The sequence below is a fragment of the Phoca vitulina genome, unplaced genomic scaffold, assembly GCF_004348235.1.
Source record: "Phoca vitulina isolate PV1807 unplaced genomic scaffold, GSC_HSeal_1.0 scaffold2, whole genome shotgun sequence".
NCBI lineage: Eukaryota > Metazoa > Chordata > Mammalia > Carnivora > Phocidae > Phoca > Phoca vitulina.
In genome coordinates this window covers 40,664,107-40,688,501 of record NW_022589705.1, presented here as the reverse complement: position 1 = coordinate 40,688,501, position 24,395 = coordinate 40,664,107, and the positions used below count along the sequence as shown (strand labels likewise).

At 37.2% G+C, this 24,395-nt stretch overlaps 1 protein-coding gene across 1 annotated transcript in view; it reads left to right on the top strand.

The window, feature by feature from the left end:
• LOC116645655 (serine/threonine-protein kinase TNNI3K) overlaps positions 1 to 24,395 on the top strand; it is a 322,413-nt gene that overhangs the window by 154,436 nt on the left and 143,582 nt on the right. The window contains exons 14-19 of the mRNA XM_032426036.1: positions 7,317 to 7,403; positions 7,978 to 8,034; positions 9,017 to 9,109; positions 9,193 to 9,250; positions 9,377 to 9,571; positions 10,322 to 10,426. Coding sequence (XP_032281927.1) covers positions 7,317 to 7,403; positions 7,978 to 8,034; positions 9,017 to 9,109; positions 9,193 to 9,250; positions 9,377 to 9,571; positions 10,322 to 10,426 — 595 coding nt within the window. The remainder of the gene's footprint in view (positions 1 to 7,316; positions 7,404 to 7,977; positions 8,035 to 9,016; positions 9,110 to 9,192; positions 9,251 to 9,376; positions 9,572 to 10,321; positions 10,427 to 24,395) is intronic.

Here is a 24,395-nt window from a genome sequence, read left to right as displayed (position 1 = left end):
TAAAATACTTGGATGTAGATAGTAAATTCTTAGATATGGGAAAACATTTTATTTAATTAGTGAAAGTTTGATTATCTCTGGACGTGTTCCATTAGTGTGCCTTGGTTATCTGGGTATATCCATTATCAGGAGTTTGCCTTAGCAAGTCCATTTAGTGAGTTCCACCAAGGCAGTTTTCTACTTAACTCCTTGTGACCAAGTATCAGGGAGCTGGGCCCTAGTGATTTTCAGGTTTCTTTGCATACACTTTGGTAGTTTGTCAGAGAAGTGATAGCAGTGAAGAATTTCCCATACATGTGTGCCTCAGCCCACAGTTAGCAGGAGGTGGGAAATCAGGCGGAGATGCCTTCCAGAGCTGAGGGGCCTCTTGGCATTTCCCTGGCAGCCTCATGCTTATCATCAGCCAGAACCCAGGCACTCATTAGGCTCTTGATGAAAAGCATCCCAAAGAAAATGCCAGCAAATTGTGCCACTGTGCTGGCAGGAAATTAAAACTGCTCAGAGCAAATGGAGCCAAGAGAGCTGTTGAAATGAAAGGTAACATCAAGGGTGTGATCACTGACTTACACAGACGGTCAGGATTCAAGATGCGGCTTTCTGCTTCACTAGGGAAAGCAGGAGGCCCGCTCCGCTGTCAGCCACAGTCAGTCCAACAGAGAGGTTGAGACAGGCAGGGAGGTGGACTTTGTGATTTAAGTAAGCTTTGTTATGCTTGGGCAAATGCTTGGGGTTTAAGTTGTTTTATTTTTCCCAAAGGAGAAAGAGAAATAAGAAAATTTGTTTTGTTTTGTTTTGTTTTGTTTTGTTTTTCCTGGTCCCAAACACTTAAAGACCAAATTAAGTAAATGAACAACTAAAAGCACCACAGTTCCTATTAAACTGAGCGGGCAGACAATGCAGTGAGGAGCAGGCAAGCCTCAGAACCTATGAATCTAGCAGCAGGACAGATGAAGGGGTATTTTAATTTCAGAGAACTTTTTGCTGGTGGTGCTACTTTTATCCTGAGACTAAAATGGCCATCAGCAATGGGGAAGAAAGGGAGGCGCTCAATGGGAGCCAGCACCAACGCACCAACAGAGCACACTGAAATTACATCACACTGGGGGTGGTAGGCAGAGTGATGGCCCCCCCAAAGATGTCCAGGTCCAATTTCCAGCAACTTATGAGTATCTGCCTTACGTGGGAAAGGGGAATTAAGGCTGCTAATTAGATGAATTTTTGAGAAAGATTATCCTGGATTATCCTGGTGGGCCCAATGTAATAGCAAGGGTCCTTAAATGTGGAAGAGGGAGGCAGAAGCAGAGGTCAAAGTGAAATGGAGTGAGAAGGATTCAGCCAGCTATTGATAGCTTTGAAAATATAAAAAGGGGCCATAGCCAAGGAATGTCCGTGGCCTTTCGAGGCTGGAAAAAGCAAGGAAATGGATGTTCCTCCAGAGCCTCTAGAAAGGAATGAAGCCCTGCCAACACCTAGATTTTAGCCCATTGAGAACTATGTTGGACTTCTGACTTCTAGAACTATAAGATAATAAAGTTGTTTACACCACTAAGTTTGCAGTAATTAACCACAGGAGCAATAGAAATGGAATATATTGGTGTTTAGAAAATTTATGTGAAGTTCCATAAGAGTTTCCAAGTTCATTTAAAATTCTTGGGGCAAAATAGTAAGGCAAGAAAGCAGTGAAAAGATCTGAAAGGCATATTTACATGTTAGAATTGTAGGCACATGCACTATCTCGCTTAATCTTTACAACAACCTTAGAAGGACATATCATAGCTCTAATCTGTAAATAAGGATCTTTTTTAAAAGTAAAACAAATCATATCCTTCAGCTAATTAAAGTGGTCCTCCATCTCACCTACAATAAAATCCGAATTTCTTGTCTTAAATTCCAAAGCTCCACATCCAAAGTGTCAAAGTGTGGACTCCTAATCAGCATCACTTGAGACTTTGTTAGAAAAGCAACTCTCAGGTCCCGCTATAGACCTTTCAGTCAGAATCCCTGGGGGTAGCACTCAGGAATCTGTGGTTTAACATGCGCTCCATCAACAAAACTAGGAGCTAGTTCTTTGAAAGAATTAACAAAATTGATAAACCCCTAGCCAGACTTATCAGAGAGAGAGAGAAAGAGAGAGAGAGAGATAGGGAAAGGACCCAAATAAATTAAATCATGAATGAAAGAGGAGAGATCACAACCAACACTGAAGAAATACAAACAATTATAAGAGAATATTATGAGCAATCATATGCCAACAAATTAGGTAATCTGGAAGAAATGGATAAATTTCTGGAAACACATAAATTACCAAAAGGAAGAAATATAAAAATCTGAACAGACCCATAACCCCAAGGACATTGAATCAGTAATCAAAAATTTCCCAACAAAAGTTCAGGGCTGGATGGCTTCCCAGGGGAATTCTACCAAACAATTAAAGAAAAATTAATACCTATACTTCTGAAACTGTTCCAAAAAAGTAGAAATGGAAGGAAAACTTCTAAACTCATTCTATGAGGCCAGCATTACCTTGATTCCAAAACCAGAAAAAGACTCCACTGAAAAAGGAGAATTATAGACCAATATGCCTGATGAATAAGGATTCAAAATTCCTCAACAAGATCCTAGCTGAATGAATCCAACAGTACATTGAAAGGATTATTTACCACAACCAAGTGGGATTTATTCCCGGGCTGTAGGGGTGGTTCAACATCCCCAAATCAATCAATATGATACACCACATTAATAAAAGAAAGGATAAGAAACATATGTTCCTCTCAATAGATACAGAAAAAGCTTTGACAAAATACAGCATCCTTTCTTGATAAAAACCCTCAACAAAGTAGGAATAGAGGGAACATACCTCAACATCATAAATGCCATACACAAAAGACCCATAGTTAATATCCTCAGTGGGGAAAAACTGAGAACTTTTCCCCTACAGTCAGGAAGAAGACAAGGATGTCCACCCTCACCACTGTTGTTCAACATAGGACTGGAAGTCTTAGCCTCAGCAACCAGGCAACAAAAAGAAATAAAGGCATACAGATTGGCAAGGAAGAAGTCAAACTTTCACTTTTTGCAAATGACATGATATTCTATGTGGAAAACCTGAAAGACTCCACCAAAAAATTGCTAGAATTGATACAGGAATTCAGCAAAGCCACATGATATAAAATCAATGCCCAGAAGTCTGTTGCATTTCTATACACCAATAATGAAGCAGCAGAAAGAGAAATCAAGGGCGCCTGGGTGGCTCAGTTGGTTAAGCGACTGCCTTCGGCTCAGGTCATGATCCTGGAGTCCCGGGATCGAGTCCCGCATCGGGCTCCCTGCTCGGCAGGGAGTCTGCTTCTCCCTCTGACCCTCCCCCCTCTCATGTGCTGTCTCTCTCATTCTCTCTCTCTCAAATAAATAAATAAAATCTTTTTAAAAAAAAAAAAAAAAAGAAAGAGAAATCAAGGAATCAATCCCATTTACAATTGCACTAAAAATCGTAAGATAGGAATAAACCTAACAAAGGAGGAAAAAATCTGTACTCCGAAAACTATAAAACACTGATGAAAGAAATTGAGGAAGACACAAAGAAATGGAAAAACATTCCAAGCTCATGAATTGGAAGAAAAAATTCTGTTAAAATGTCTCTACTACCCAAGGCATTCTACCCACTTAATGCAAACCCTATCAAAATACCACCAGCATTTTCCACAGAGCTAGAACAAAGAATTCTAAAATTTGTATGGAACCAGAAAAAAACCTGAAGAGCCAAAGGAATGTTGAAAAAGAAAACCAAACTAGAGGCATCACAATCCCAGACTTCAAGCTGTATTACAAAGCTGTAATCATCAAGACAGTGTGATAATGGCACAAAAACAGACTCATAGATCAATGGAACAAAGTAGAGAACCCAGAAATGGACACACAGCTATATGGTCAACTAATTTTCAGCAAAGCAGGAAAAAATATCCAATGGAAAAAAGACAGTGTCTTCAACAAATGGTGTTGGGAAAACTGGACAGCCACATGCAGACCAATGAAACTGGACCACTTTCTTACACCATACACAAAAATAAATTCCAAATGGATGAAAGACCTAAGTGTGAAACAGGAATCCTAGAGGATAGCACAGGCAGCAACCTCTTTGACCTTGGCTGCAGCAACTTCTTACTGGACACATCTCTAGAGGCAAGGGAAACGAAAACAAAAATGAACTATTGGGACTTCATCAGGACAAAAAGCTTCTGCACAGCAAAAGAAACAATCAACAAAACTAAAAGACAGCCAAAGAAGGGGAGAAGATATTTGTAAATAACATATTGGATAAAGGGTTAGTATCCAAAATATATAAAGAACTTATCAAACTCAACACCCCAAAAATAAAAAATCCAGTCAAGAAATACGCAGAATACATGAACAGACATTTCTCAGAAGAAGACATACAAATGGCTAGCAGACACATGAAAAAATGCTCAACATCACTTATCATCAGGGAAATACAAATCAAAACCACCATGATATATCACCTCACAACGGTCAGAATGGCTAAAATTAACAATTCAGGAAACAACAGATGTTGGTGAGGATGCGGACAAACGGGAACCCTCTTACCCTGTTGGTAGGAATGCAAACTGGTATAGCCACTCTGGGAAACATTATGGAGGTTCCTCAGAAAGTTAAAAATAGAACTACCCTATGATCCAGCAATTGCCCTATTAGGTATTATGCAAAGGATACAAAATAGTGATTTGAAGGGGCACATGCACATTGATGTTTATAGCAGCATTATCAACAATTGCCAAATTATAGAAGGAGCCCAGATATCTAACGACTGATGAGTGGATAAAGAAGATGTGGTATATATATATATATATATATATATATATATATATATATATATACACAATGGAAAATTACTCAGCCATCAAAAAGAATGAAATCTTGCCATTTGCAATGATGTGGTTGGAACTAGAGGGTATTTTGCTAAGTGAAATAAGTCAGTCAGAAAAAGACAAATACCATCTGACTTCACTCATATGTGGAATTTAAGAAACAAAACAGATGAACATAGGGGAGGGGCAGGAAAAATAAAAGAAGAGAAAAACAGAGAGGGAGGCAAACCATAAAACACTCTTAACTATAGGGAACAAACTGAGGGTTGCTGGAGGGGAGGGGAGGTGTGTGGGAGGATGGGCTAAATGGGTGATGGGCATTAAGGAGGGCACTTGTGTTGAGCAATGGATGTTATATGTAAGTGATGAATCACTAAATTCTACCTCTGAAATTAATATTACACTCTATGTTAACTAACTTGAACTTGAATAAAATCTTTAAAGAAAGTAAATAGCCTATGCTCCCTGTGATTCTTATACACACTACAAAGTATGTGAAGCACTTCTGCACATGATATGTGCTTATCTATTTCTCCACCCAAGTCTGGAACCACTCTCACCCTTGCTTGTGATATTCCAGCCACACTGCCCGCCTTTCATTTCTGCAGCGGTCGTATTTCCTCCCATCTTGGAACCTTTACATTATCTGTTCTTTCTGCCTATTAGGCTCTTTTTTAATTTTAATTTTATTTTTTTTATTATTTATTTGACAGAGAGAGAGAGACAGCACAAGCAGGGGGAGCGGCAGGCATAGGGAGAGGGAGAAGCAGGCTCCCCGCTGAGCAGGGAGCCTGACGTGGGACTCAATCCCAGGACCCCCAGATCATGACCTGAGCTGAAGGCAGATGCTTAACCAACTGAGCCATCCAGGCACCCCATATTAGGCTCTTTAGAAATGTGCCTGTTGGCTCGTGCCATTGGGGTCTGGAGGTTTCCCTGATTGTGAGCACAGGAAGATACAAAGAAAAAATGCTAATAGGACAGGCTCCTCATTATCTCATCATAACCTATGTCTATGATTTGAGAAAATTACAGATCAACCAGTCATGAATTGAAATCTATGGATAAGAAAATGGGCACTAGTTGTTAACTCTGTAGATTTAAGTTTTGCTACAAATTTTAGCAATTGTTATCATAATGTTGTTTTCCTGAAGAAACTGGTGTTGGGATATTACATCTGGAAAAGCTTTTAATCTAGTTAGTATCTTAATTACCCCATCTCATGATCTGCATGCTCTATTAATTTTAATTCTTTTTTTTTGAAGGGGGGATTTGATAAGCAGGCATAACTCTCAGCATATACTCTCTACATTAACTAGGTGTATTCTGAACAAGTGTTACCTATGACCCCTCTGGGATGGATAGCACGTATGATTTTTCAATTCCTAAATCTTGCCATTTTTACAATGAGTTCTGTTGCATTTCACAAGTCTCTTGGCAGGGTCTTTAAGGCTGACTTTGTTTTTCTCTTGTATAAACTAGCTTCAGTAGATCGTTTTTACAGTTAAAACATAAAATAGTATCAAAAAGTTTAGTTCTATTGAAAATCATGGGTCTACTCAGAAGAGCATTTAGCACTTTTATCTTTCACAATATGTTACCTACTGCAGTTAATAAATCTCCTAATTTGGGTGGTGTTATATAATAGAAATTTATTTATCAGTTGTATAGAAGTCCAGTGTGGGCATTTCTGGTCAATGGATGGCTTTTTCCCATCCCTTAGGGCCTCAGAACCTTCTGCATCCAGCCAGCAGAAGGGAAGAGTAGAGAAGGCTGAGCTTTTTTCTTAAAGCTCAGAGTTGGAAGTGGCATGGCTTTTGCTCATGTTCCCTTGGTGAGAATTTGTCACAAGGCCACATCTGGATGCAAGGGCGATAGGAAACTGTTGTCCCTGAGTGGACAGCCATTCCGAGTGACGAAATCACCCCATGAATGGGAAGTACAAATATTTATAGGCAGACAGACAGCTGTCTCCTGCCACAAAACCTATGTTAATTGTCTTAGTGCCATGTTATGCTGCAGTTGCAATGTAATGTTCAATCAAAGCAAACACATCCCTCTCTCCTGGTTAGCATATGTGCTTTTTACCCTTGTAATGGTGCCCTTAGCACCTCATATTTCTTCATTTAGAAATTCTCATTTATATCCAACTACGCTAAGCTTCTTAAGGATAGGACCATAGTCACCTTGTTCTTTCTATCCCTACTACCCAATATAGTGCTGAAAATAGTGCTTCACATGTAGTAGAGTCTCAATGAATTGTTTTGAACGAATGAATGAGTAGGTGAAAGTACTAAATTCCTATTGCAATATATTATCTCTTAAGATATATCCTATGTTTCAAGCTACCTCTAGTCACTTTTGAGTTGTATGATGAGCTGAATAAATCAAACAAAAATTAAGACCCTTTGTCCTTTTTGTCTTTCCATGAAGGACACGATGCAATTGTCACACTCCTGAAGCATTATAAGAGACCACAGGATGAATTACCCTGTAATGAATATTCTCAGCCTGGAGGAGGTATCCCTTTCTTAATAAGTTTTTGTTGTTAGTACAATATTGTGCCTAAAGGTAAACCTTTATTTCTATTACTATTTTTCTGGGGTTAGGGATGAGGGCATGTCAGATTGGCTTTATTTTAAGAAAACTTATGTCTTGGTAAGGCTGAAAATAAAGAAGCCTTCACTTAAGCTGTTTTCTAACTCACTAATCTGCAGTTCCTTCAGGTTTAGCATTCCCTGGACTGGATGTTTATGAGGCTTATGCATGACCAGGAAGGCCCGGGTGAGCTGAGAGCAGTCGTTTTCCATTTCAGTAATCTATTAAGGCAGGCCAGAGAATACTCATACCCAGACACAAATTAAATCTTCCAGAGTCTACTACACTTTGGTTTTTTGTTTTTAATCCTTTTATGTACTCTCTAAATAAACACTTGCTATACAGTTTCAGTATCCAGAAAAAGACCTGGGTTAAAACTATATTCTCAGTTGGTTTTCTTAGCAAATTTCTTTTGTCACCTGCTTCTTTTTATAATGTTTAATGTTTATGTGGAAAAAATGCTACTTTCAACTCTATAATATAATTTGATTTCTAGATGGCTCCTATGTGTCTCTTCCGTCCCCCTTGGGGAAGATTAAAAGCATGACAAAAGGTATTTTAATATGAGACAATTGTTATATTTTATTACTAAGGATAACTATTGCCTCAAATATGATAACTTTCTGTTTTGCTTTGCATATTATAAATGATAACTAGTTTGCCTGCATAAACAATATTAGCAACAAACAATTCTCTCCATAATTAACCTTGCCCACTGTACTATTTTGCATATGCTATCTAGACTCATGAAGGTATAGCAGTGAAAATTTCCCAAGTATTAAAGAAAGATCAAATTCTTATAGACATTTGTATTTTTAATGAAGTCTAAATTACAAATATTAATATCTCTAAGGAGAATTGGGAATAGGTTTGCCATAGGAAAATAAATTTTAAAAAACAAGTTATTTTCCAAAAGATCCCAAATAAGTAATACCTCGGGAAATTTTTGAATGTATGCTGCACATAGAAATTAATACCATTGAATCAGGAAAATTAATATGTATATATACATATTTATATGATTCAACTATAAATTTATATTTATTTAGAATTTAAAGTTTTTAAAAACTATTTTGGGTTTGAGATATTTCCTCTGAATGATTCATGTACTTATTTTTTGACATCTAATTGGCATCCCTCTGAGGTTTAGCTTATGGATATTTGTCTAAGCCCATTGTGATAGGTTGCAGGGATCGACCAGATAAAACTCCTTATCATAATGTGATATGAACTGTATGTACTCCAGGGTTGCCGTGTCATGCAGACGAGCTAGTTATTGATCAAATTAGGAATAAACACTTAGCCCTGATAACAAAGGTCTGGGGACAGAGACAGAAAACAATGTTTTTAATGCAAAGGGATAGGGATCATTTGTGATAAGGTTTTAGTATCTCCAAGTAGTCAATTGTATTTAGAAAATTAAATGTCACTAGGGAATGACATTTTTGGCTAAGTAAAGTATATATGTGCATCATGTGTACACATCCATGTGTGTTTTTTGTCTTTAAAAATAAAATAACAATTCCTGTTTGCAGAAAAGGCAGATGTTCTCCTCCTAAGGGCTGGATTGCCTTCACATTTCCATCTTCAGCTCTCAGAAATTGAGTTCCATGAAATTATCGGCTCAGGTAACCTAAGAAAAGACTAGTCTGCTTTAGTTTCACGAGCTCAAGATAATATGTGTTTACTCATTTCTCTTAAACAATTTCAGGTTCTTTTGGGAAAGTATATAAAGGACGATGCAGAAATAAAATAGTGGCTATAAAACGGTAAGCAAACAAATGAGAAAATTTAGCATCATACTGGAGTTGTGAACTTTAAGAAGCATATGCATGGCAAGCCCCTTGTTTTGATCCATCTGTTGACTGAGGATTTCCTGTTCCTGCCATTTCCAGTTATCGAGCCAACACCTACTGCTCCAAATCAGATGTGGATATGTTTTGCCGAGAGGTGTCCATTCTCTGCCGGCTCAATCATCCCTGTGTAATTCAGTTTGTGGGTGCTTGCTTGAATGACCCCAGTCAGTTTGCCATCGTCACTCAGTACATTTCAGGGGGTTCTCTGTTCTCCCTCCTTCATGAACAGAAGAGGTATGGTTCTCTTGTTCTGACTTATCATTTTACATGTCATTGGAATTATCCTTGCAATACCACAGAGGTTTTCCGCTTGGATGCACCTTTACCTTCTGAAATCTCTGAGTGCTAGGAAATGTGGCATTTTAAAGATGGCTAATAATTTATGCCCAATAATTATGTTTTAGTGGATAGAAATACTTCTGTGCTTTCTTAACAAGAATTCAGTTGGAGATAACAAATTCAAGGAATTTAAATTAGCAACTGAAGCTTATAATAATTAGGCTAAATATGACATACTAATAAAGCAGATATATGTAAGCTGAGAATAAAATAATTACCAGGGGTCACAGCATTTATTTTTTAACGTTTTAAAAAAGAATAGCCTTGCACAAATCTAATTTTAATTCACTTCCTAGATATATGCATGCAATAATTAGAGTGTGGTTTCACTCAGTTATTAGAGTAGAATCCATCTTATGTTATTATAAAAAAATTAAGTATAGCATTATAAGTATTATAAAATCAAATGGAATATTTTAAATATGAGGGGTTGGTATCTGAATTGATTTATAATTAAGCATGATCTGATGTAGAAAAGCTATTTTTCCAGATTTTTTTAATTTTTAGCTTAATCTTCAATAAAGCAAAAAAGGCTGAAAGATATACAGAAAAAAAAAAATCACATACTCCATTGATATTTTTTTAGAAAGATGTGCTATTGGCTTTGACCATTTCATCCTCACTAAATCTATTTTTAAATTCTAGGATTCTTGATTTGCAGTCTAAATTAATTATTGCAGTAGATGTTGCCAAAGGTATGGAGTACCTTCACAACCTGACACAGCCAATTATACACCGTGACTTAAACAGGTATTTTTTTTCCCCTAAATAATGAACATAGAATTGTGTAACTGACTAGGAGTCAAAAACAGATTTCAGTGTATCTCCAGTGAAGATACAGTGTAACTTCACTTAGATATATTGCAAATCAGGGTTTTCTACTGTGTGAATTAGGCGATAGGCTACTTTAAGGCTAAGCTATAGAAAGTTTTGTCATTGTCTTTTACAGAAATAGAAAGCTATATAACTGCCTCTCAGGGATCTTTCAAGAGAGTGATGTTTGTAAGATTCACCAGCTAGGGGTGCCTGGGTGGCTCAGTCGTTAAGCGTCTGCCTTTGGCTCAGGTCATGATCCCAGGGGACTGGGATCGAGCCCCGCATCCGGCTCCTTGCTCTGCAGGAAGCCTGCTTCTCCCTCTCCCACTCCCCCTGCTTGTGTTCCCTCTCTCGCTGTGTCTTTCTCTGTCAAATAAATAAAAAATCTTAAAAAAAAAAAAAAAAAAGATTCACCAGCTAGCTAGTTCTCAAGTCAATAAAGTCAGATCAAGAATTTAGATCAATGACTATTATAGCATGTCAGGTCTCATACAAAGTCAGGTATTATAGGAGGTCCTGATTTAAATTACCTGAAACACCATTTTTGTGCTACCGTTTTGGTAGTTTTTAGTAAATTCAGCCAAAACACAGCAGCTCGTTTACCTAGTTTCATGTGAAGGTGTACTCATGTAGGTTAGAGACTTGAAACAAATAAGAAATTATAGTGTGCCAGGGGGTGAAACCCCAAGGGATTAAAAAAAAGAAATTTAAACAGTGAAAGCTTTCTCTAAGTAAAGTCTTACAAGAAGGCCAATATACAAAATGTAGCAGCTTTAGTTGAAGGCAGAATGTAGGGTGCAGAAATATGTTCACTTACCATTTTCTACTGCCAAGGAGGGAGATCTCTAGGCCACCTCTTTGGAATCCCAAAGGTGTTATGGAGAATAGCTGGACAACCACTGATCTAGTTTATGAAACAAGTCAGATTATTGAAATTTAATAACTTTCATTTCATGATTATCAATAACATTCATATAGATCCCATATATAATCTTCTGTATAAAGTCCACAATTCTGAGACTACTAAAAAGTAATTACTCCAGCCTTTTGTTCAACAACTATTTGGTTATCTACTATGTTTAAAGCCTTTATACTTGGTATATTAGAGCTTACAAGGTGAAGCTGCCATAGACTCCATTCCCAAGGAGCTTTCATAGTTCTAGTAGAGGAGAAAAATACTTACCTAAGTATGTGGTAGGTATAAAAAGATAAGTTTTATAAGAGAGATGTTAAAAATTCTATAAAATTTTAGAAAGAAGAATATTAATTACTTCTGAGGAATTTAGAAACATCTTCATGGAAGAAGGAACATTTGAGCTTGGCACGAAAGGATGGATAGAATTGGGAAGGGTATCCTAAGCTTAGGGAAGACATTAAGAAAATAGAGATTAGAAAGTTAAAGGCATTAGATAGCAACAATGAATAGTTTCACTTTAGTGGATGAAGTGTATATGAATGTACATAGTATTTGTAATGTAGGAAAAGAGGATTGGGAAAGAAATTCAGAAAGATAAATTGGAATAAGAGCACAAAAATCAGTGAATCCTAGACTTAAGGTAGTTTAGGTTTTGTTCTGTAAGAAAGTGGTGGGGGAGCTAGGAATCACAAATTCAGAACTGTAGTATGGAATGATTAATCCAGCATCTTTGTAAAAGATCAACTTGATGGGGAAGTCAAGAAACTGGTGAAGCAGTTGTTGCAGTAGTCTAAATGAGAAGTAATAAAAGGCAGAATTTCACTAGTGGCAGTGGAAATGAAAGGGAGAGACAGATATGAAAGATAGGAGAGATAAAATAAAATAAATTAGATTATGAGAGTGGTTGAATCTTAGATATTGGAAGTAAATATGTGTGGGATTCAATCCATTTAAAATTATTAGTTTTCACACAAAAGTCATTTCTTTGCTGTTATTAGGGGTTTTTTCTTACCTCTCTTTTAAAAGCATTTATGTTAATAAACATATTTTCTTTGACTTTCAGTAACAGTATTTAGGAAATAGATTTAGGTGATAAATTAGCATAATATAAACTGATGATTTGTGAGTTTTAGGAGTGTTGGCATCCCAACCATTTTGCATGTGGTATTAAAACAAATGAGTGATCATTGAAGGTTTTTTCTAGCTGTAACTCCTCAATTATGGGGCAAATGAATGTGTGTTCTGTTGCCCTTTAAATGCAAGTTGTTACCACCAGGTTATAAAACAGGGCCAAATATATAAATGTTGATTAAAAGTGGAAAGAGAACATTTACTGTATAACAGATATGTTTACATTTGCCTTTTTTTTCTGTTTCTAATCTAACCCAAATGCTTTAAATTGTACCAAAACATCTTCAAATTTTACAAAACATGGTTTCATGGGTGTCTTCAATGTAATAGAGTCCCAAACTATTGCATCTATTATTTATGAACTATTTTTTACTAATCTTTAATCTGGCAACAATAAAACATTCAGTTTTTCAGATTATAACATCACATATTACTCAAAAGAGTGTAAGTTCTTCTGGGCTTACTATACTGTTCGGGTACATAGAGCATATACCAGGAAACAATTTATTTCCCACGTAAGGTAGAAAATGACTAAGGACCAAAATGATTAAGCAGCAATTTTCAAAGGAGTTCAAGTAAGTCAAAGATCAAAGTAGAGTGGAAAGCTTCCTGGAGGATGTAAAGCTAAAGCTAGACCTTGAAGAACAGGTATGTGTCTTCCCTCAGTATTTTCACAGCAGACTAACCCTTGCATGCCTACGATGCTTATGGAGCCCCACTGAAAAAGGGAAAGGGAAAGATGCACATCAGAGTGAGGAACTCAGACATGTTTACATTTTTGCATTGAAATGACCTGTTTACATTTTTCTTTCTCCCACTAATCTGGGCATGTCAGAGCTTCAAGAACAGAGGTCCTGTTCTCTTCATCTAAGAGATGTTCGATCAATGCATTTTTAACTGAACCAAATCCCTGGGGCGTTTCTGTGAACATCACTTCAGAAAGCAATGGCCTCGTTGGTACAAGTATGGCTGCTTTTAGGTAGAGCCTGACTAACTTTGCCCAATACCTGTTATGGTTTAAAGGAACGGGGCTGTTTGAGCTTATTGATCAGCTTACGGATGAGGGGATGCTCTCTTTGGTTTTGTGGTTGTTGATTTATATGAGTGAGAGGAAAAAACTCTCTGCCTTTCCGTTGGCAAGCTTCTTACCATACAGGTCTGAAAGTTAATTTTGATCTTTAAGTATTTACTAAGGAGAAGTTGAAGGGCTGAGTAAGGAAGTGGCTCTTTCCAATGATGATGATGAGAATGATGATAATACCTACCATTTATTTACCACTCACAGCATGAAAGGAGCTAAGCCCTTGTCATATATGCTCTTATTTAATCTCACAACAATTCTATAATACAGTTATTATTATCTCCATTTTACTGATAAGGAAACTAAGTCCAAGGTCACATCCTTAACTTATAGTATTCTTAACATTATATTATGCTGTCCCAACAACAACAATAAAACCAAGTCAAAACAGAGAGATAAAGGTGGCTGATGATATTGGATGAGCATCAGCCATTTACCAACTTTGTTCTTTGTGCTTCAGTCCTTAGGCTTAATTCTTGTGACTGAATTCATTTCTCATATGATCTCCTTGTGTTTCTGTGTTCCTGCTTTTATTTCTTCTTTTATAACCCATGTTCTGCTAGTGTGGAATAGAAATTGCTTATGAGGCACACAGATATGTTTCTTTTGGTCTACAGTGTTTAAATATTTTTTAAACATTTTTTTTTAAGATTTATTTATTTATTTGGGGGTTTCAGAGGGAGAGAGAGAATCTCAAGCAGACTCCCTGCTAGGTGTGGAGCCCAACATGGGGCTCAATCCCAGGACCCTGAGAACATGACCTGAACCAAAATCAAGAGTCAGCTCTTTAACCAACTGAGCCACCCAGGTACCCCTAAATATTTTTTAAATATAATAGCTTTATACAGGAATGCACTTTCCAATTTGTTGTAGACCTCACTACCTACCAACTTACCAACTTATCCTTGGCCCAATGTATATATTCATTTTGCAGCATTGGAACTTGCAAAGCATGGTTTACAACTAAAGGCTTTAAACCTTGTTACTGGATACAAGCAGCTCTCTGTTGTTCCCTCAGAAAAGTACATTTTACAAATTGTTTGACATTGAAACCAAAACATCATTGCAAACATATATGGATCAAATGAATGGTCTTTTCCCTGTATAAGTATATAAAAGAACAATACTGTATGCAATGAAATAGTGATACTTCCATCATAGAATGGCCATTGCACTCCCATGAGATATGTTTATGAAAGCATTTTGTAAACTGTGAAGCACTAGACAAATGACATTTGTTATCACTACTAATCCCTCACTTGTTCTCTTATATGTCAAGGATGGAAAAATAATCCACAGTATTTTCATACATACCAATATTTCTTTTTATATAGCTTTATATTACTTTTTAAGTAATTAATTGGGGGTCTAGATCTATATCTGAGAAAGATTACTGTTGGTTTTTGAGTGTCAGCTTATTTGGGTGACAATAAAGGAAAATAATTAGTGACAGTTTAAAACAGCCAACTTACTGATGAGAAATAACAAATATCATAAACCGACAAAGTTGGTAAGAGCTGGAAGAATTTTAATTTTGAAGATGACATTTAACTAAATCAGTGAAGATTTCAAAAAGTATCAAAGAAAAAATTCTTCATAAAAAATGTTAATAATTGTTTTAAGTTGATGTATGCATTTGTCTTTCAATTGAGTATAAATATAAATAAAAGTCCAGCATTCATAAAATAAGTCTGGTGAGGGGTGGGAGGGATGGGGTGGCTGGGTGATAGACATTAGGGAGGGTATGTGCTATGGTGAGCGCTGTGAATTGTCTAAGACTGATGAATCACAGACCTGTACCTCTGAAACAAATAATATATGTTTAAAAAAATAAAAGAAGATAGTAGGAAGGGAAAAATGAAGGGGGGGAATCGGAGGGGGAGATGAACCATGAGGGACTATGGACTCTGAGAAATAAATTGAGGGTTCTAGAGTGGAGGGGGCCAGAGGGATGGGTTAGCCTGGTGATGGGTATTAAAGAGGGCACGTATTGAATGGAGCACTGGATGTTATATGCAAACAATGAATCATGGAACACCACATAAAAAAAAATAAAAATAAAAAAATAAAATAAGTCAAATACAAATAAATTAGTAAATTTTTTCTTTTTTTTCTAAAGATTTTATTTATTTATTTGAGAGAGAGAATGAGATAGAGAGAGCATGAGAGGGGGGAGGGTCAGAGGGAGAAGCAGACTCCCCGCTGAGCAGGGAGCCCCATGCGGGATTCGATCCTGGGACTCCAGGATCATGACCTGAGCCGAAGGCAGTCGCTCAACCAACTGAGCCACCCAGGCGCCCACAATTAGTAAGTTTTTTCTAATTACTGAACTATTCGGTACGGTTGTATTCCTCAGTTCTCATAAATTAAAGAGTCTGCTCTCAGCTGTGCCTTTCACCTGTGACTTTTCCAATACGTGGTTATACAGAGAGAGTTTAATATTTACTGGCAAATACCACGTTGCAAAGAATTCTGAATATCAAATGCAAACCAGTTGATTACAATTCAATAAATATTGTAGGTCTTGAAAGAACACACCGAAACTCATGAAATCCTTCATAACACCACTTTTGTAAATCTCTAGTATTAAGCTAGTCACACGTGGCATTTTAAATTTTGTCAAATTTTTCTCATCCATTTCCACTTTAAGAGTAAATGAATTAATGAATTAATATAACTACTTGAGTGCTTGATATGAGCCAGAGTCTGTGCTATGCCTGGGGATACAGCTGAGAATGATAGCCATAGCACTTTGTCTAGAAGAGCTTGGAGTTTAATGAAGTATTTTCCCAAATTTCCCAATCATAAGCATCATCTGGGGGCCCTCATTAAAAAACCAAAAACATATTCAAAGACTGAGAATGTCTTAAACTGGGCCTAAAAATCCATACTTTTAAACAAGATTGCCAGTTAATTCTTATGACCAAACAAGAAGAGGAAATATTGTTCTAGCACAGTTTTCTCAACCCTGGCTGCACGTTAGAAACTGTGGGAGAACTTAAAAAACAAAAAACAAAAAGCCTGATGCTGGGGCACCTGGGTGGCTCAGATGGTTAAGCATCTGCCTTAGGCTCAGGTCATGAACTCCAGGTCCTGGGATCCAGCCCCATGGCATGCTCCCAGCTCAGCCGGGAGTCTGCTTCTCCCTCTCCCTCTGCCTCTCCACCTGCTTGTGCTCTCTTTGCCTCTCTCTCAAATGAATAAATTAAATCTTTTAAATTAATTAATTAATTAATTAATTAAATTAAAAATAAAAAAACACTGATGCTACTTACCTCAGAATTTAAAGGGGTGGGGCCCAGGTATCATATTTTTAGAGAGCACTCCTGGTGATTCCAATATGCAGGCTGCACTGAGAATGACCTTCAAGTGTTAATGCCAATTACTCTAACCGTTTGTCATACAATCTCATCCTTCTCTGCTGCCAGAGAGGAGTGGGAATATTGAAGAATTAATTCATAGTAGAATTATACATGTTTTGAGAATCATTGCCCAAAATACAATATTCATTCATTCATTCATTCATCCATTCAATAATGAATGCAAAAGACTGAGATCCACAGGTCCATGATACCTGCAACATAGAGTAGGTCCCAAGATCCAGTATTTTCCATGGGAGTTGCTATGTATGCTTAAGGCACTCTGGAACATCTAATTTATAATTCATGATTGATACTAGAATGTTCCCAGCAGTGTAGAATCTTTATAGGCAGCCAAAACAAAAGTACAAGTTTCAATATTGGACAATTGCAGTGCACACAGGTCATATGGGTATTCAAGACTATAAACTCTGGAAGAATACATAACACATAATAAATCAATATACATATAGAAGGATAAAGACATATAAACTATATATGTGTATTATATATCAATTTACATATAAGCCTACACATTTCCGTGTTTTTGTGATGCTTCCAGCCTTTCTCAACTGGACTTCTGAAGGAATTAAGTCCTAAGGAAAATGATTTGAGGGACAATTTTCTTAATTCCCCAAGGATGAGACATAGCTATACCATTTGGGATGCATAAAAGAGAAGTTTATTCATGACCTACAATGGATGCCTTAGGACTTAAGGCCTTTGGGTTTAAGGGGTGCTTGTAGTTCTGAAATGTTTTTATCTAAAACTGTAATGTAGCTTCAGATTTCCAAATTAATTTTTTTAAAAGGGTCTCTGTGAATTTCATTACTGCTTTGAGTAATGGGGGCGGGGGGAGCTAAGGTATTCAGTTTTCCAAGATGAAATCTGAATTTCTTAAGGTAGGTTACCTGCTACAGTAATAGACCCAAAAATGGGTAATGGCCCAAAAACAATAGAGGTTTGTATCTTGACCATGCGAATAAACAGGTTGTTGGTGTGGCCCTTATCCATGAAGTTACTCAAGACCCATTTTAAACATGGGCTTCCAAGGTCTCTTTGGGGGTCATCTCCATTCAAGTGAGCATAAATGGGACAATAAGATATGCATGAAGTGTTTAATAGGCTGGGCATGAGAATTTCATGCATCACTTTGAGTCACATCTCATTGGCTAGAGCTCACTCATACGGCCACGCCCCCTACTGCAGTAGGTAGTGGGTAATACAGTCTTAGCTGTGTGCCCAGAAGAGGAAATGAGTTTTCCTGGGCAGCCAACAATCTGTGCTACATTCACCCTATTTATGCTAGTGATAACAGTTACTAAGGTAAAGATAATAACTGAGAAGGCTGGTCTACATATGCTTGAATCAATTGCACTAATATAATGTTAATCTCATACTAAATATTTTTTATAAATACATGTTCACAATTTATAAACTAATACCACTAATTGGGAAATGTAGTGAAAGCTATTTAATAAAGCATATTATATGTGAATTAATTGAAACCATTACTTTCATTTACTATTGTTGATTACATTAAAGATATGAAAATAGCTTTGGGAGTATGGAGACATATGTCACTGAATCAAAACATGGTTCAAGAACAAAACATGTGCTGTAATGAGATACAAGAGTATGAAATAGATTCAAAACTTAAGTCATAGTTCTATGTGCTCTGTGTCAATTAAAACACATGTATACACACATTTTTCTTTAAGGGTGAAAAGTAAAACACAGAAGGACTATGATCACTCTAGTCAGAGAACCTTGTTGTACCGTATCCAGCAGAAGGCATTCCTCAACCATTTAGTTCTACAAATCACTGTAATCATATTTATGAGTTCCATTCAGGTGTTGATGTTCAGTCATAATTTCCATTTCCATTTCTGACATGCTTGATCTCCACTTTAAGTCAGTCTGTCTGTACTCAACTCCCTAAACTTCCAGAGGAAGCAGGGAGTTCCCTCTGACTCTGAAGTTCCAACCTATTATTTAAATAGAAATTCATCACCCAGCTTGTCCTCATCTTCTCTGAATGTAGTTTCATCCCTGCCTCTCACCTGATTCTCACAGTTCCCAGAGACAATGTCCCAAACATTCCCATCACATTTCATTTTGGTTCAGGTTGCTCATCCTGCATTAAAATAGCAGGTCCTTCCCTCTTCCCTGCTCCACTACCAGAATGCCCTTTAGTCCTGAGTTGTCCTCTCTTTGTACGCCAACGGAAATAGCTAAAGTTTCCTCCCAGGGCCAGTTAAAATGTTCCTTTCTCAGCTGCCTCCATTAGAATGTCTCATTTAATTTTGGCTGCATCCACGAATTCTAAAAATAGTGCTCTTACTTAACACCCCGTTAAGTAAATCCCCTTAGACACATACTCCCTTTAAATTAAAACAGGTATATTTAAGTCAGAGGAAAACTCGTTCATTCTGCTCACACTATCACATTGTTCACACAAACCTGGTCAAACCTGCATCTCTTGTTCAATGGTCCCAGTTAGATAAATCCCTGAATCCTTTATTTTAGAAGTGGGTTCTAAGCCACCATATGCCATTTGAAACACTACACAGGATCATGGGTGTGTGTGCAAAATAAATGTATCTGTGTGTATAAGAGCACAGGAAGTCAGGGTTGACTGAAAACAGGAATGCTGTGATTCCAGAATTCACTTTTGAATCAACGTAAAAATACTACTACTCCACCCTAGAACCTGGCCTCAGGATTTCTTATTCTAGAGCATTTTGTGATGAAGTCATTCATTCTCTAATACAACACAGCCACACCCAGAGAATTCCCAAAGCCAGGGAGACAGCTGTGCTTTTCCTATAACCGTGTCACCTTCTCTCACCCCAGGGCTGAACTTGGAAGAGTAGTGGTGATGCCCCCTCTTGATCCTTTAAAACCTTTCAAAAGCTTCCCTGTGACTAGGGGTGAACTTACTGGCCTACAATTTTCTAGTGTTACTGGTTCCTTATGCTGTCATTTTCCATTCTTGAGGGATACGGCCTGCATAAAGTCAGCTTTGGAAAATGTCAACAAAGGCTTTGCTCTGTTCAGCCTCGTTTCTTCTCTGCTCTCATTTCCTGGGAGGCACTGTGAGTGCCCTCTTGGCACCTTGTCGATTTCCTGAACAGCTAACCTTTCAATAATGATATTAATGCTGCCTTGTGGGTATCTGTGCATTTCTCAGTTCATCATTTTCAACCCTTGCTTGCTGAGATTCATTTACGTTCTTGTGTTCTTAAGATCCTGGAATTTAATTGAGTGCAACCTGACTAGGGACCCAGAGCCAGAATTTCTAGCTAATAAGGGAGAAACAGTCTTAATAGGTGGGTATTTCTTTTGCCATTGACTGAATTTCCAATAGCTACCCCCTTGACTCTGGTCTAGGAAAAGAGATACAGATAATTGTGAACTTTCTTCTCTTGTCTAACATTTTTTATTTCAAAATTCTCCCTATCACTCTTGGGAGGAAGCAGCTTTTCAGATAAGGTCAGTATTCTCCCGAGATTGCAGCATGGACAGCTCTGGGAATCGGTGTTGGTGTGGTCTGCCACCCCACTGGAAGGCTGCGGGATGAACCAGTTGAGAGCAGAGGCTACGGAGCCAGACCATGCAGGTGCAGATACCCCTTCCGTCACACCCTACCTGTGTCCTTGGGCAATTTGTTTAAAAACCAGTTTTCTCATGTATAAGGTGATAATAATGTTACCCATTTTATTGGGTTTAAATGAGAAAATACATTAGCTATTATTGTCATTTTTCTTCTTTATTTTTCTGAAAGCATATTTGCACTATTTAATATTCTTAGTGCTGAAGTTTATTTACGGAATTGAATGTTTCTAAGGGCCTGTCTCTCCTTTTGATTGTATTACTACAAACTTTGCTTATAATATCTCAGATGGCTAATTTCTTCTTGTCATAAAGATCTAGGATAAGTGGATTGTTTGACTGTGGATCTCTCACTATATACACAGAAGGGCCAGGGAATTCTAATCCTGTATCACTGCCTTCTTTGAGACCTCTCTATCTCTTCATGGTTCTAACTTGCAACAGGGATTCTGTCTGACACTTCCATTAGGTAGATGCAGATTGGAAACAATATGGATAAAAACACAGCTGAAGATTGGGCAGGATTATTTAATTATCCAAGATCCTTCTTGGTGATTCTTCTTCCTATAGCTCATTCACAAAGCTTAAGCATACTATTTAAACATCAGCCATTCAATCACTCAACAATCATTTGTTCGTGAATATAATAGCAGAGAAGGGGAACCCTCATCAGAGGCGCATCCCAGAGATCGGGCCAGACAAAAAAAAAGTCAAGTAGGAGAAGCCCTGGACCTGTAGAGGATTTGTGGAGCATCCATATAGTTAGGTAGCTTTTCTTCTCTATGCCCAATGAGCTCAGCCAGTGACTCAATTCAGCAATTGTCCTTTTCACTATAAAGAGCAGGGGAGGAGAAAAAAAAAAAAAAAAAAAAGAGCAGGGGAGGTTGTTTTCAAAATTAGCAGTAAAAATATTGCCCTTGCCCTTCCTTCAATAGAGAAAAGGAAGAAATCATCCCATCACATCCTTTTTGCTTTCTTGTTTCACAGGAGAAAATCGTTTTTCTCATTTCTATTCCCATTCTTTTTGTGACACTGTTGTTATGTCACTTGACTTCTTTCTGCCTCAGGTTTCTCATTTGCAAGTGGAGATAATGGTGTCTAATGTCTACCTGTTCACAGAGATATCCTTGCAATTAATAGGGGTGTCAGGACAATGTTACATGGAGAGCACTAGAGAAAGATTCTACAAGAGAAATCCATGTATCATTTTTATTAATCACATGAAACTGAGTTGCCAGAAATCTTAAAGTAAGATTCATTTTGTATCCAGCTGCTGGATCTGTACACTTTGTAGGGTAGTCTGGATTATCTTCTTCCAACTGAAGTTGAAAAGCGTCGTGGTTCCTAAATGGCGTGGAGAACAACATACTCCTTTTCCGAAAGGCTTAATATTACCTTGACCAGCAAGAAGAAAAGAGCATGCAAGCCCCAAAGAATGATTAGAACTCTTTAATCCTGGAGGGATGGTCTTTGTATCAATTATATTTTAAGCCTTGTATGTGATGAACTGTATTCTCAGTCACTAAGCCCTCATTTAATGGCTTTAACAACCTGCAGAAAGTTCGTGAAAAGCAATGCCTGGTCCCATAGATGAAATAGTGTTAGAGCATTGATGATGTCTGGCTCCTTTTCTTTGGGGAGGGAAATCCCCTTCTAAATTCTTAAAATAGCAGTTGGCTTTCATTAAGTCTATTCAGAGTTAAGGGTCTGAGGATCTGGAGTGACCCTTTCTTTGGGAATGGGGCACATTTTAATAGGCTTTTTTCTGTCTGTGGTCCCTGAAAGATTTAGCCACTGGCAGTCTCCTGAACTGCTGGGATTTGTAAAGGAAAGGATTGATTACATGCTTCTAATTCTTTCTCCTTCTTTAATTTTTTTTTTTCCCATTTCATACAAAGAGTGAGAAAGATACTCTGAGTCTCCCTCTATTGAGATATAGTTGGCCTTAAGGGCAGATATTTTAGCATTGAACTTTTATTAACCTCTTCTGGGTTTGACAAAGTTTCTCCTTTTTTGTTTCCTAAATATGAGGCTAAAGAGCTGTTATTTGCCAAGTGTGTTCCCTAACACTGCAAGCAGTAGACAGAAAACAAAGTTTGCATTTTTTTTGGTTTTCCTTTTTTTTTTTTTTGTCTTTCTCAGTTGAATTGCATCTGTAGTCTCTATCTGAAAAGGTAAATTTAATATAGGCCTTAACACATGCTGTTCACTCTGATGGAAACATCTACCCCTACCCTACCTCCTTCCCATCTTCCCCTCATTGTTCCTTCTCTCCCTTCCTCCAGTATCACTTTTCTCCTGGCTAATTTATATTCCTTCCACCAGGAAGCCCTTTATACAGTCCCACAGAATACCCTGCTCTTGCTTATCTCAGGGTAGATAGCACTCTATGAAAATTGGTAATTTATTTGCATGTATTCCCTGCTACACATTAAGCTTAATCAGGACAGGGGCTGTGGATTTTGTACCATTTTATCCCCCAATACTTAGCACAGTGACTGGGTCCTAATAAAAGTTCAATTAATATTGGGCAAATGTATGAATTAATTAATAACATTTGAAGGAATATAAAAGTATCATTAGTGTTTCTTTGTGCCAGGCATTGAGCTCAATTCTTCATAGGCATTAGCTTATTAAATACTCATAACTCTATATGATGTCTTTTTTAAACAGATAAAGACAGAAAGGCTTAAAGAGACTAAGCAATTGTGATACAGATGGTAAGTGACAGATTAAGGTTATTACCCATACTGTATAGTTACCTGTATCCATAGTTATCCAAAGCATAGGGATGTATAATCATTTAGTCCCACAGACCAGGAGCAGCTCTGATTAAATAGCAAAGCAGTATTTGTTAGATTGCCTTACCAAGGAAGTCATAGATTATAGAATTCATCACAGAAATTAAAAGGCAATTTTCACTTAATATTGAACAATTCAGTGGCATTTAGTAATATGAAAGCTATTTTTTTTGCTCAATTAAGATTGCTGTTCCACAAGTCGCTTACCTAGCTGTTTTGTGCTATAATTATTTGTATACTAGTCACTAAAGCCTGTCCAAACAGACAGTGAAGACAGTGAGAAAAAAAGATATGATCAGTTGTTTGACTGTACTGATTTTCTAATTTACTCAGGTGAAAAGTTAGCCAAACAAACTGATTTTGCAATGTAGACATAGCCCAAGACTATCTGATGATTCTTTAGAAAAAAATATAATCCCCTGAAATTCCAGTGATTTCTAGTCACTACTTACTATGTAGATTTCAACCAATACCTGCTTTTTCTGAATTGATTGATTTTCCTTCTCACAGGCAACATTTTTATTTTCTAACCTGCAGCATTTCTATGCCTGACTAGAATATTTTTGCATTTGATTAATGTTTTCATTTGACTTTCAATGAGGTCTCAAAACAGTTTGGCTTGTCACAGTCAAATTACTTAAATATCCTCTGAAAAGAGTATGTGGGAACTAAAATCAGATTCATGTGAACCTGAAAAACCAGTGGCGACATTTCCTGAACTTGTTATATTTTTATGTCTAAATTAATCATTTCACAATTTTGCTTTATGTTGATGCTCAGCTTCTTAAATACAGTGATTATTCAATGCCTTAATGGAAAAGTTTTAATTTTTAGCTGACCCAGAAGTTACTCTCTGGCAAGGATTTATGTTTTTGTTTTTGTTTTTGTTTTTTTAAATATCCTTTGTGGTTTCAACAGCACAAATATACTATGCCTTTTATTTATATATATTTTTTCAAAGTTTCTTTGGTTTCTTTAATACGAATACCTAAGCCATCCT